Here is a 15,634-nt window from a genome sequence, read left to right on the forward strand (position 1 = left end):
GAAATTTAGTACAGTATGCCTACAAGAAAAGGTCGATTTTGACCAAACACTTTGCGGAAATGATCATGTAGAACATTAAATTTGTGCGTACAAATCAAGCACAACCAAATAATTTATTGTTGTAAATTATACCGTATCTTAAAAAGAAAAGCACAAAATGTTATTCTAGAAGTCATTCACTGGATACCTTCACTTTAATATTATGCTAATGGTAAAATATGAAATAAAAGCATATACTCATGGCATCATTCAAGCTGAATTTCTTTAGAGAAAATGGAAGGAACTACACAAACACTTGAGAATAACTTGCATAGAGTTCATATAATAACTAACTTTCAATACTTGGCAGCCATGCCCAATAGTCCCTCAATTCTTAATTTGTGAACTCTTAAACAAGCTCAGGGTGGAATAAGAGGACACAATCTCCATGCCTTCTTCTTCTTATGGAGTTCTTACATCAACAATTTGATTTAGGATCTTCTTGAGTCTAGCTACCACATCTTTCATGTTAATCCTCTTCTCAGGAGGCTCAATTGTACAATCAAGAGCTAATGTCATGATGGAAGAAAAACAAGCTTGTTTTAAGGCAAAACTTTCATCTTCTTCTGTCAAGAGATTGGCATCTATAACCTCCATTATGTTGTTGGCTGATGACTCCACCCAACTCTTCAAGGTTAGTTCCTCCACGAACATTTCATCTGTAGGCTTCTTCCTCACAAAAATTTCCATCAATATGATCCCATAACTATATGTATCACATTTTGTGGATACTATTCCCTCTGAACCATACTCTGCATGCTTGCATATTAGTTTTCATTAATAAAATGAACAATAAATAGTAATATAGAGAAAGATAAATAATTAATAAAAAACCAATCTTCTTGTTAAAAAATATTTAGTAATAAGAGGTTAAAAAAGATGTAAGACGTTTGTAAAGAGCCAATGATTACCTCTCCATTTTTCAACTTACAATAACTTAATTATCCTCTAATCTACTCCCTGCATGTAATATTAGTTGTTCATTATGTAAAACTAAGATGCCAACTAGTGTTTCTTGGTCAAATGGAAAACCAGCTAGTTGAGAGAGAAAAAAAATGACATAAGCTCGCATCATTGTAATATATGAATGTGTTGACGTTGTAGGAAACTTTACCTGGTGCCATGTAGCCTATGGTGCCTAAGGTTTTGGTTCGCTTCATAAACTCACTTCCCATCAACAGTTTTGCAATGCCAAAGTCACTTATGTGTGCAACCATGTCATCATCTAACAAGACATTGCTGGGCTTTAAGTCACAGTGAACCACAGGATTTGAATAATCATGATGGAGATACTCTAGCCCTGATGCCACATCTATCATAATTTTTAATCTTTGGATAAAATCCAAACAGTAGTTGTGAGAGTACAACCACTTCTCTAAGCTCTCTTTAGGCATATACTCAAGCACCAAGGCTTTGAAGTCCAAGTTCGAGCAACTACTGATTATCTTGGCAAGATTTCGATGGCGAATATTCCGCATTACTTCACATTCTACCTCAAAACTCTTGAAAGCTGCATGCAATTCCAAATTGAAAACCTTCACAGCAACAATCAGCCCATCGGACAATACGCCTTTATATACCATGCCTAAGCTTCCTTTCCCAATCAAATTCTCTTCACCAAAGTAGCTGGTTGCATAAAGGAGTTCTTGATGTGAAATCAATCTATGCATTCTGGGAAGCAACAAATCAACTTGAACCGGACTTTCTGACTCTGTCTGTCTTCGCTTCCATAGAATAAAGAGAACCACTAGTATCATTGTTGATAATGATACACTTAGTGGCACAATACATTTCAAGAGGAGTGATTTTGTGTTCCTTCTAGTATCTTTCTCACATGCCATGACTTGAAACTGAGGTGCTCCACAAAGTGCTAGGTTGGAGATGAAAGATTCAGCAGTGAAGTTTGCAAAGGGTCCTCTGTTTGGAATCTCTCCTTGTAGTTTATTGAAGGAAACATTTAGGTATTTAAGATATTTCAGAGCCTCTAATGACGTGGGAATAGTACCAGAAAAATTGTTCCCAGACAGATCCAAGTATTCCAAGCTCACCAAAGCACCAAAATTTGGGGGCATATGACCTTGTAGCTTGTTATGGGATAGGTAAAGTTGGAGCAGGTTTTGAAGAAGTGATATGGTGCTTGGGATGTTCCCTGAAAATTGGTTCTTTGACAAGTCCAATACCAGTAAGGACTTCATGTTTCCAACTTCTAGGGGTAGTTGGCAGTTGAGGAAGTTTGAAGACAAGTTAAGAACCAAGAGATCTCTAAGGGTCCACAGAGATGAAGGTATCTCAGAAGCTAGTCCATTGGAGTGAAGATCGATGCTTCGTAGTGAAGTAAGATTCCCAAAGCAGCTTGGGATTGTTCCGAAAAGTTTATTTGAACTCAAATCCAAGTATCCCAAGTTTGTCAAATGGCACAGAACACTAGGAATGGATCCGTGTATTCGATTTCCAGAGATAGCGAACCACTGCAGCTTCTGTAGGTGTCCAAATGATATTGGAATCAACCCTGTCAAGTCATTATCATTGAGTCTCAAATCAATCAAGTTGATCAAATTACCAATTCCTGTGGGGATGGCTCCTTTGAATTGGCAGGCTGATGCATCAAAACTTTCAAGAGAAATGGAAAGATTCCCTAATGAATTTGGAAGAATACCTTTTAAAGGATTATCTTCTATCCACAATCTTCTCAAAAATTTACAATTTGTCAGAGAAGTAAGAAAACCAACCTCAGAGGCAGAGTGTTCATCGGTCAATTGATTGAATCCAAGGTTGAGAAATTCAAGCCTTCTCAAGCTACCTAGATCTTTTGGCACATCACCAGTGAAGAAATTGTCCCATATGTCCAGCACCGTAAGTTCTGACATATTTGAAATAGACATTGGAATTATTCCACTGAATTCATTGCCTCCTATAGCAAGCCCTTCAAGATCGGGGAGCTGAGTGCCAATACTTGATGGGAGACTGCCTGAAAAGTGATTTTGTGCCAACGAAAGGGTCTGCAGTTTTGAGATGTTAAAAATAGCTTCTGGTATTATCCCTGTTAGATTGTTTACGCTAAGTTTCAAATTCTGTAAGTTGATGAGATTCCCCAACTCATTGGGGATGTTACCTTGAATATTGTTTTCCCCCAATTCAAGATCCTGTAAGACGGTTAAATTACCAAATGAATGTGGAATGTTACCTGTGAACCTATTCCCCCATAAAGACAGTGACAGCAATTGTCCACATAAGGAGAGAGTTGTAGGAAGTTGACCACTGAGCTGATTGAAAGAAAGATAAAGCCCTTGAAGATTATGAAGATGTTTGCAGATATCCATTGGAAGACTCCCATGAAGGCTATTATCAGTCAAATCAATCATTTGCAAAGAAGAGATATTGAAAATTTCAGGAGGAATAGGGCCACTTATTCCACTAGACCCAAGCTGCAAACTATTTAAATTTGAAAGATTCCCAATCTCTCTAGGAATTCCACCTGCCAAATTGTTATAAGCAAGATATACTTCTTCAAGATTCGATAAGCTCCCTATGGCTTGTGGTATGCCTCCGGTGAACTGATTGAGTGATAATGATAGCCCTCGGAGCTGTCGACAATGCGACAAGCTGGAGGGGATTTCACCTTTGAATTGATTGGTTGAGAGATCAATGATTTCAAGCTTGGGAAGATCATAACCCATGCCTGTAGGGAGGATACCTACTAGGTTATTTTCTCCCAGACGCAAAAACCTCAATGAAGAGATGTTGAACAGTGATTGAGGTATTTCTCCTGTAAGAAAAATAAAATGAGTGGGTTGGAAAAACAACAACTCTATGCTTACATATTTGAAAGCTTAAGGAAAAGTGAGAGAGGATCGAAAAAAACAGAGGAAAGAAAAAGTGTACCTGTCAAGCTGTTATTGCGGAGAGACAATCTCTGAAGCTCCACCAAATTACCAATTGCTCTTGGTATGCTCCCTGTGAATTCATTATATGATAAGGAAATTCCTTGAAGCTTTGTACATTGGCCTAAACCGGTGGGGATCTTTCCACTCAAGTGATTTGACGTAAGATTAAGCTCCTTGAGCTTTGGATTAGTGTTGCACATATCCATGGGAAGACTTCCAGAGAGGCTATTGTAGGAGAGACTAATCTTGAGCAAAGAAGATATGTTGAAAATGGTGGCAGGTATGGAACCTGTTAAGTTGTTCATTCGCAATGACAATATCTTCAGATTACGAAGATGACTGAACGTCTTTGGAATTTCACCGATCAACTGATTATTGCCAAGATATAGCTCTTCAAGTTTTGATAAATTACAAATGGCTTCTGGAATGCTTCCAACCAATTTATTATTAAATAAATTCAGTTGTTGAAGCTCTTTGCACTTACCTAAAATAAAAGAAAAAAAAATTGAAATATTATTATTTTGAACATGTAGACTATGCTTGGTTCAAAAGAGTATTAAAGAAAAAAATATATTAAGGGAAAATAATTTTCTCTGGTTTTACTATAAAAAATAAGAAAAAAATAAAATATAATTAAAATTAATTAGAATTTTATGTATTTTTAAATTATTAAATATTTGCATCAAATAATTAAAATAAGGTAATGAATTTGAAGAAACACAAAAAAGTTAATTTATTAACTTTAAATTTATTTTATTTATTTATTTTCTTTCCCTTATATTTTCCCAAATATAGTCATAGGTTTTATTTGGTTGGAAAAAAATATGAGAGAAAGAAACTTGAGAAGAAAAATAGGAAGACAAAATAAAGAAAAAAAGATTTAAAGTCGATAAATTATTTATATGCTATTTCAAACACATTTAATTTTTTTTAAATTTTCTATATAAAGATTAAATAATTTAAAAATAGATAATTTTTAATTAATTTTGATTATATTAGATTTTTTATATTTTTACAAAAAAATCAAATATAAGGAAATTATTTGCTTTAATATTTTTTTCTTAGTACTTTCACAGAATGAATCACAAATTGACATTTGCTACGAAATTAGGTTTAGTTGAAACCTTTACGTTGGTTTGAATTGTGTACAATAATGTTTCTTACTCTATAATAATAATTTGTGAAATTAACTATACACTTCATAGAAATGTTGAGTATTACATAGAATATGATCAACTAATATTCATTTTTTTTATTAGGAATATTAACAACAAAATAATCCACTATTGTTTATCACAAATAAATATTATATTGTAGCTTTAAGTATTTTGTATTGAATTAAATTAAGTTATATATATGAAATTATTTGATATCTATTAAATATTTGATTACATTTTAATGTATAATATATTACATTAAATTATGCTGTTTTTTAAATAATTTAATTTTTTTTGGATCAAAATTTTCTATACTTGAAATTATCTATCAATTGTAAAATGTTACAATAAATAAATCAATTAATGTTATAACTTAAAAAGAAAAGAACTAAGTCAGTTGAAACTTTTTATTATTGTTGTGTATATTTATTTAGATTTGTATTTGGTATTACTCATTCTAAAATTTAAAACAAAAATTTATCACCGTTCCTATAGTTATGCTAAATTCATTCAAAATAGAAAAAGAAAATAATTTTTAAGAAATGAAAAAAAAACTAGAACTAATTTTTAACTTGTATAATGATTGATTTAATTAAAATGAATTTTGTATCAAAATAAAGAGAATAAATTAAACCTGTATTATTATACATGATCACAATAATTTAACAATCCAATTTGCCAAATATTTAATTATTATTTTTGAAACTATAATTTATCAATTACTCAACTATTTCATCATGGTTGAAAGTAAAATATTATGGTAATCCTAGCTTTTATTGATGTTATATATTGAAGTAGGAAACATGAGTATTGACCTATAAAGTAGACAAAGTTTAAGAGAATCTTACCAATATCCTTGGGAAGAGACGCATGGAAGTAGTTATTACTGAGATCAAGGGAAACAAGAAAAGAGAGGTTGCCGACTTGTGGCACAATAGTTCCTTGGAGACCCATGTTAGAGAGATTGATTGCAGAAACTCTTTGTTGAGGAGCGTTGCAAGAAATACCATACCAACTACAATAGGAGCTTTTGGTAGACCAATTTGTTGCCAAAATGCCTTGGGAATCATATGTGATATGGGCTTTCAAGGCAATAAGAGCAACCTCATCAACTAAATTGATGGAGAAAACCATGGGAGTGAAGCAAGCCACCCAACAATATACCAAAACAAATGCTAAAACAAAAGGAGAAAAGAGGTACATCTTTCCCCTTGGAGAAAAAGCAAGAAGAAAATGAAGTGGACACAATAATGTTGGACGAGGATGTTATATAGTATATGAAGTTGGGGTCAAGGGAAAGTAATTGGGGGCAAAAATAACCTTTTCTTTTTTTCTACAAAAGAGGGGTTAATGAGGTCAAAAAGAGGCATCTTTACAGCAATGTGTATACTCAAGAGGGAACAACCATGTTACATTCCACCTACTAAATGGGAAAAAAAATTAAGAATTACACCACTTTCACATGTAGTTGTCTGAATGGTGCAAAAGCATTAGTTATTGATTGTGAAGTCTCACATTCAAATGCTACTCCTTTTTTATTAGAAGGCAATTCAATGCATTATATATTCAATAAAAAATGTTTTAACAACTTCCATATATTTACAACTTAATGATTATTGCAGTAATCGATCATTGAGTTGGTAGTTGATAAAGGTTGGAGGAGATTAGAATAAGGTTAAAAGTTGAGGTTAAGGAAGGGAAAGTGACCAGTGGGCAACAACCTTTTTTTTGGGAAAAAGGGGTCTAGGGTGGTGGAAAAGGCTTCAGTGTAGTCCTATGGAGATTGACAACACCATGGTGCAGTCCACTTACCAAAGGAGAAAAAAAAAAAAAAAAGGAAACACAAATTAACAAAGTGGTGCTCAAGCATTGGCTATTGACTTCGTAGTCCAACTTCCCATGCTACTCTTTTTTTAGAGGATCATTCAATCTATGTAATCTGTTTAATAATTTATTAAATTAATTTAACATCTTTGATATAATTACACACTCAATGATGGTTGCACTCAAAGTAATTAATCCATCAACCTTGTGCTTAGAATTTTCTTTCTATAAGTTAATTGGATGGCATATGTACCATAATATATATTTGAACAAAATATTTATCATTTTATATCTCTATCACATTGGAGATTAGAGACATTAGTAGATCATGTTATTCCATTTCAAGTATGAGTTTGTTCAAATTGTTGATTTTTTTTCTTAATCTAATTTGCTTTAAGTGATCATTCCATGTTTTTTGTATTGTTATTTCTAAATGATATTTTAATATATTTTATGAAAAACTTATTTCCTATATTTTCAATTTCCTAATTTGAAATATTCATAGAAAATCTAAATTATCTCAATTTGATTCTAAACTTTAAACCAAGTTTAAACTTCATTGATTGTTGTGTTAATTGGATGAGATGAGATTATATATATATATATATATATTATTTTTTTAATAGAAATAAAACCATAATGGTCATGGTGGTGTGACACCCGCATTGTCATGGTAATTATTTTTCGGAAAAGTTGCTTCCTATTGACAAATCAAAGGTACATATCATCCCATTAGTTAATCTTCATTTAAATTTGATTTTTTTTTCTTTCTAACATTTTACTAGATTTTTATTTTTTTTTTAAATTGAGATTTTAATTCTCATATGTAAAAAATATAAAATTAAAATCATTGACCTTTTAAAAATTGCTCAAATTCAATGGTTGATGGTGAATATTGACATGTTATATATCTTATTAAGTAAAACAATAATACCACCTTTACTCTCTACAAGTAGAAAAGTGTATAGTTATGACCATATCCAACGGGTACAACATGGAAAACACGCAAAAATCATCCTTTTCATTCTCTCTCTCTCTCTCTCTCTCTCTTTCTTTTCCTTTTCTTCTCCCTCTCTCCCTTCCTTGGTTGTGAGAAAATGCCCCCTTAAAAAAAAGTCCAATTTTCTCTAAAAATAATTTTTATTCTCTATTTAAAAATTCGAGTTCTCCCTTAAAAAAAATTTAATTTTCCGATTAAAAATTTGATATTTCAATTTTTTTTTTTTATTTTACCCCAAAAAAATTCTCATTTTCTATTTCAAAAAATTATGATATTCTCTCAAAACATCCTAATTTTACCCTTAAAAATTTCTGATTTCTCTCTTTCCAAAACAAATATAAAAAGTTTATAGGTCAAATGTAAGAGGGTAAAAATATTTCTAATTCAATGGGTTTTAAAAGACCCTAGGACAAATTTCAAGTTTACAAATACATCTATCTTTTCCTTGAGTGATTAGGAATTAATTAATGTTAGACGAGGATGTGGTAGTACATGAAGCTATCTTTAAGGTGAAGTAATTGGTGGGCAAAAACCTTTTTCTGTGTTTTTTTCCTGAAGTCAAAAGGATGCGTCTTTAGTGCAAAGTGTATTCAAGAAGAAATGAGGAAAAAAATTAAGAAGCACACCGCTTTCACATGGAGTTGTCTCAATGGTGCAAAAACATTGGTTATTTACTAGGTAGTCTCACATCCAATGCTACTCCTTTATTAGAAGATAATTCGAGTAGTAATTTATTTAATGATTTAATAAAAATATTTTAACTATAAGATTATGAAACCTGAATTAATTTTGTTATACTAGATAGAGGATATCAAAAGTTTTCCAATTTTGTTATATTAAACAGAGGATATGGGAAGTTGATAAATTGAACTATCGAAAAAAAATTTATTTATTGAATGGATGAGTTTGCCCAAATGTATTTAACTCATAATTTAGGGTTTAGTGAAAAAGTGAAAAAACATGTTTGTAGCCACTAGTATGAGAAGAAGAAAAAACTCTACTACTATGACTTTTTATTTCCGTTTGATGAGTGGATTCTGGAGTGTTGTTACACTCACAGGAGGTAAGGAGGTTGGAGAAGATTAGGATGTGTCATAAAAGCTGAGGTTAAGGACGCAAAAGTAACGAAAGTTTTTCCAGAAAACTCAACTCTCTTTCTTCTATTTTTATTCTTTCATACTAACCATTGTGTAACAGTCTTAACTAATCCAAAGAGTCTAACAAACTACCTAACCTATCTAAATGCAACAACTTCTAAAGCACACCAGCAGTCGTCTTCCAGAGCTATGAGAGATCTTGATGTCTATCAAGTAATTAGCGGGCAACAACATTTTTAACCCAAAGATGTCCGTAATTAGTGGGCAACAACCTTTTTTAGAAAAAGATGTCATCCCATCAGAGTGACAACCATGGTGCAGTCCACTCACCAAAGTGGTGCAAAAACATTGGTTATTTATTGACTTGGTAGTCACCATTTCCGGTGCTACCCCTTCTTTAGATAATTGAATCTATTTGATTTGTTTAATAATTTAATAAAATATTGTTTTAACAACTTTGATGTAATCTATTTAGTAATTTAACAAAACTGTTTTAAGATATTATTACAACTCATTGATGATTGGACTCAAATTAATTAATCCCTTAAGATTCTGCTTGGAATTATCTACCTTAATATTCTTAAAATTTTCTCCTTTTTTAGAAGTAAATTGATTACACATCATAATATATATGTAAATTTCATATCTATATCACTTTAAATATAGATATAGATGTATTAATATGAATGTTCATATTATTCCGTTCAAGTATGAGTTTGTTTGATGAATTGCTGATTTTTCTTTTTTCTTTTTCTTTTTAAATCTAATTTGCTTAAGTAATTCCATATTTTTAGTATTTTTGTTACTAAAAGATGCTTTAATATATCTTATGAAAGACTTATTTCCCAAATTTTCAAATTCCTACTTTGAAGTATTCATAGGATATCTAAGTTATTTCTATTTGATTTTAAAATTCAATCTAAGTTCAAACTTAGTTGATTACCATATGGATTTGATGAAATGACAAATTTTTGTTTATAGAAATAAAACCATGATTTGCACTGCTATGTGACACCCACATTGCCATGGAGATTATTGTCAGAAAAGTTACTTCCTATTGACATATCAATGATATATATCATCCCAAAAATTAATCTTCATTCAAATTTGTTTTTATTTTTCCTTTTCCTTTTTATTTTTTTTAAACATTTTATTGAATTCTTTTCATAATTTGAGATTTGAATTCTCACAAAAAAAAAATTAAAAAAATAAAATTATTGACCTTTTCAAAATTGCTCATATTCAATGATAAATATTGATAAAAAAAAATAATTTAAGTTATTTAAAGTAAATACAAAAATAAAAACTTTCACATAAAAAGTAAATTTTTTAAGCCATTTTAAATTTTATGTTTAAGAAAAAAGAATAAGGAAAAAAAATAAAAAATAATAAATAAAAAAGACTAAAACATGGTATAAGATATCAACTTCCAACAAAAAGCTCCATTTCATGGACTTTTTTGTAACTTTACAAATTAAGCTTCATGATGAATTTCTTAGTAAAATAATTAAATTTCTTAAAATTCCTATGCAACTAAATAATTATTAATATATATATTAAGAAAAATCATATTTATGTTTTTCATATAAATGTTAAATACTTGTTGACGACAATGCTTAGTTTAATGACAAGAAATATGAGTGATTAAATTAATCTTTTATATTGATTACTTGTTTAAAGTTTTAATAAAATTTTATGGAAATTTTAGTTTTCAAATATGTTGCTTAAACAAAAAACATTTGTTTAGACTTTGAAAAAAGAAAACAGTTAAAAAAAAAAATTATATTTCATTAACTAGTTCTCAAACTTGACTTGTTCAATCATTTTGCGAGTTTAATCGTTTTACTAATCAGAGCACATGGCCTGACCAACCCTTACATAGAACCTTTTTATTTCTGTTTCTAAAAATAAAAAAATAGGAAGTATATTCAAAGTTTTATATTTTATATTTTTGGTTTGGTTCAATACACATTGTGTAATTTTTTTTTTTACTCAAGGATATGGTTTTTCATGTTGCAAATATGAATGATTTTAGTTGAAAAAGAAAAAAAAAAACTGTAGTATTAATTAACCTTTTTTGTGTTTTTTTTTTTAGTTTCACATTATTTTAAACTCTTTGATAATGAACATAATTAAAGACTAAGGATAATTTATTTTACAAAATTAACCCTACACTCATTATATACAAAATTTTAAATGTTATTTTAGTATATGAAGCTATCTTTAAGGTGAAGTAATTGGTGGGCAAAAACCTTTTTTTGTTTTTTTTTTCCTAAGGTCAAAAGGATGCATCTTTAGTGCAAAGTGTATTCAAGAAGAAATTAGGAAAAAATTAAGAAGCACACCGCTTTCACATGGAGCTGTCTCAATGATGCAAAAGCATTGGTTATTGACTAGCTAGTCTCACATACAATGCTACTTCTTTATTAGTAACTTGTCTAATGATTTAATAAAAATGTTTTAATTATAAGATTATGAAACCCGAATTGGTTTTATTATACTAGATAGAGGACATCAAAAGTTTTCTGATTTTGTTATATTAAACAGAGGATATCAGAAATCGATAAATTGAACTATCGAAAAAAAATTATTTATTGAATGGATGAGTTTGCCCCAAATGTATTTAACCCCTTATGATTTAGGGTTTAGTGAAAAAGAGAAAAAAAATGTTTGTAGCCACAAGTATGAGAAGAAGAAAAATCTTTACTATTATAACTTTTTATTTTCTGTTTGATGAGTGGATTATGGAGTATTGTTACACTCACTGGAGGTAAGGAGGTTGGAGAAGATTAGGATGTGTCATAAACGCTGAGGTTAAGGTGTAATGCCCAAAACCCAATTTAGGGGTAAAATCGTAATTTTAAAATTATTAATTAATTAGAGTAATTTAATAATGGTTAAAAGGTCTTTTCGTATTTAAAACCCCTAAATATGTATTAGATATTTCTTATCTTCTCTATTCAGAAAACCCTTTTACACATAAATCAGAAAGATCAGAAAGCATAGGGTTGAAGATTTGAAGGTTTAGGGTCTGAAGATTAATTTTTCAAGTAAAATTTTTAATCCTTAAATTAATATTTTATATTCGTTAATTAGTTTTGAACACTTTAGATATTCTTTAGAATATCTCAATTTTGATTAGAGTTCGTTTAATTAATTTCTAGGTCAAAAAGATTAAAAATTTATGAACATAGTTTGATTTATTAATAGAGATCGATAAATTTTGATTACTCAAATGAATAGATCTAGATAAATATATATATATATATATATGTATGAAAATTACATAAAATTTGTGAGTATGGAGGTTAAAAATTTTGACTTTAGAGAGGAAAAAAAAATGATGAAAGATGCATAGGAAGGATTTGACATGTTGAAAAAAAAAAAAAAAGAATTGCATGGGGTATTTGTTAAGTTTCAATAGGAGATTTAAATAATAGTAATAATAGTTTAATGCAAATAAATATTCTTAAAAGATTTAATTTAGATAAGTTAGAAAAAAAAATTATTGTTTAGAAAGTTGAAAATCATATTGAATGGTAATAATATTAATATGAGAAATTAATTAGGATCCCTAATACTAAATAAAATATTTTTAAGATTATCAAATTTATATATTTAGATAAATAATCAATAATCAATATTGTATATGATATTATGTTAGGTGATGAGTAAATTCATCAAGCTAAATACTTCAAGTTTTTTAGTGCTTCTTCAAGGTAAGAGAAATTAATGCAGATTTTTATAAAATAAAATAATTTTCTTTTTATATTATATTTTGAAATGTGTAAAAATATCATTTTTATCTTTTCACATGGATCAAATATGTGTTTTGTATGAAAAATATTTTTTTGAGAATTTTCTTTGTTTATTTATGAAAAGTGAAAAATTGAGGAGATATGATATTTTGTTTTGTAAGTTTGAATTAATGAAATAAAACGTTTGACTCTGGATTATATGGTCTTAGTCAATGGGTTATAATTGTTGACATTGTCGGCCATAATCAACGGGTTATAATAGTTGATATTATATGACCCTAGTCAATGAGTTATAATTGTTGACATTTGGTTTTGTTCACCTTAATTAGAACAAATTTGAAACTAGCCACTCATTTGTGAAGTCCAACCTAATTGGACACCATTTGTTATTTGATAACCAGAGTAAAGATATTTTGAATGCATTCGATATGGTTTTGATGAGAAATTGTTTTGAAATGGATATGAGAAAGTTTTGTTGAAAAGTTTGAATGTATTAGTATTTTGAACTTAAAAGTTTTTATGAAAATAAGTATATGTTATATCTCCTATTTGCAAGTATGATTGAAAATGTTTGATTCATGAAACTGGATTGATATTCCTTATTGAGCTTTAAGCTCATGCCCATTCGTTGATAATTTTTCAAGTACTCTCAATTCGGGCGATGAGTGATGGCTAGGCTAGGGAATTTTTCTTTATTAGGATTTTAGTTCAAATTTATTTTGGACATTGTTTAGATGTTAAAATTTAATTCCCCATTTAAATTATTTGAATTTGAAGTTATTTAGACAATAATACTTTGGTTGATGTCTTAGTTTTTTTAAAGTTGATACTTGGAGATTTTAAAATTTTGTCTTATTACTCTGAATAGAAATTTGGTAATTGGTAATTTCTAGTTACAATATGAAGGAGGTGTGAAATGATCATCATTCCCTTGGAATGAGTTTTGGGGCGTCACATAAGGAAGAGAAAGTAACGAAAGTTTTTTCAGAAAACTCAACTCTCCTTCTTCTATTTTTATTCTTTCATGATATCCATTGTGTAACAGTCTAACTAATCCGAAGAGTCTAACAAACCACCTAATCTATCTAAATGCAACAACTTCTAAAGCACACCAGCAGTCGTCTTCCACTACTGAGAGCGATGAGAGATCTTGATGTCTATCAAGTAATAAGTGGGCAACAACTTTTTTAACAAAAAGATGTCCGTAATTAGTGGGCAACAACCTTTTTTAGTAAAAGATGTTATCCCATCAGAGTGACAACCATGGTGCAGTCCACTCACCAAAGAGGTGCAAAAACATTGGTTAGTTATTGACTTGGTAGTCACCATTTCCAGTGGTACCCCTTTCTAGATAATTGAATCTATTTGATCTGTTTAATAATTTAATAAAATATTGTTTTAACAGTTTTGATGTAATCTGTTTAGCAATTTAACAAAACTGTTTTCACAACTTCGATATAATTACAACTCATGGATGATTACACTCAAACTAATTAAGATTCTGCTTGGAATTCTCCACCTTAATATTCTTAAAATTTTCTCCTTTTTTTAGAAGTAAATTGATTACACATCATAATATATTGTAAACAAAATATTTATCATTACACATCACTTTAGATATAGATATAGATGTATTAATATGAATGTTCATGTTATTCCATTCAAGTATGAGTTTGTTTGATGAATTGGTGATTTTATTTTTATATTTTTTTAATCTAAGTTATTTCTATTTGATTTTAAAATTCATTGATTACCATATGATTTGATGAAATGACAGATTTTTGTGTATAGAAATAAAACCATGGTTAGCACTGCAATGAGACACCCACATTGCCATGGTGATTATTGTCGAAAAAGTTACTTCCTATTGAAGAATCAACAGTAAATAACATCTCGAAAGTTAATCTTCATTCAATTTTTTTTCCTTTTTTTTTTAAACATTTTACTGAATTCTTTTCATAATTGAGATCTTAATTCTCACAAAGAAAAAATATAAAATTAAAATTGTTGACCTTTTCAAAATTGTTCAAATTCAATGATGAATATTGATCAAAAAATTAATTTAAGTTATTCAAAGTAAATACTAAAATATAATCTCACATAAAAAGTAAATTTTTATGCCATTTAAAATTTTATGTTTAAGAAAAAAGAATAAGGAAAAAAATGAAAATAAAAAACTAAAATATGGTATAAGATATCAACTTCCAACAAAAAGCTCCATTTCATGGACTTTTTTTGTAACTTTACAAATTAAGCTTCATGATGAATTTCTTAGTAAAATAATTAAATTTCTTAAAATTCCTGTGCAACCAAATAATGATTAATATATATATTAAGAAAAATCATATTTATGTTTTTGATTAGCAAGGTTATATAAATGTTAAGTACTTGTTGATGACAATGTTCAGTTTAATGACTAGAAATATGAGTGATTAAATTAATCTTTTTATATTGATTACTTGTTTAATGTTTTAATAAATTTTTATGGAAATTTTAGTTTTCAAATATATAGCACAAACAAAAAACATTTGTTTAGACTTTGAAAAAAGAAAACAGTTAAAAAAATATATATATGTAAATTAACTAGTTCTCAAACTTGACTTGTTCAATCATTTTGCCAGTTTAATAGTTGTACTAATCAGAGCACATGGTCCGACCAACCCAACCCGTACATAGAACTTTTTTATTTTTGTTTCTAAACATAAAAAAATAGGAAGTATATTCGAAGTTTTATATTTTATATTTTTGGTTTGGTTCAATACACATTGTTTAATATTTTTTTTTTTTTTAATTTTTACTCAAGGATATGGTTTTTCATGCTGCAAATATGGATATTTTTAGTCCAAAAAGAAAAAAAAAACTGTAGTATTAATTA

At 29.1% G+C, this 15,634-nt stretch overlaps 1 protein-coding gene across 1 annotated transcript; it reads right to left on the reverse strand.

Moving 5' to 3' along the window:
* Positions 1-301: 301 nt before the first annotated feature.
* On the reverse strand, positions 302-6,201 carry LOC117926089 (receptor kinase-like protein Xa21). Its single transcript, XM_034845174.1, has 4 exons — positions 5,929-6,201; positions 3,922-4,407; positions 1,154-3,805; positions 302-791 (listed from the first exon to the last, which is right to left on the reverse strand). Exons 1-4 carry the CDS (start codon positions 6,032-6,034, stop codon positions 442-444), a joined length of 3,594 nt encoding a protein of 1,197 aa, XP_034701065.1. The 5' UTR covers positions 6,035-6,201; the 3' UTR covers positions 302-441.
* Between the last annotated feature and the right edge of the window lie 9,433 nt (positions 6,202-15,634).

Source organism: Vitis riparia, chromosome 12 (assembly GCF_004353265.1).
Source record: "Vitis riparia cultivar Riparia Gloire de Montpellier isolate 1030 chromosome 12, EGFV_Vit.rip_1.0, whole genome shotgun sequence".
NCBI classification, from domain to species: Eukaryota; Viridiplantae; Streptophyta; class Magnoliopsida; order Vitales; family Vitaceae; genus Vitis; species Vitis riparia.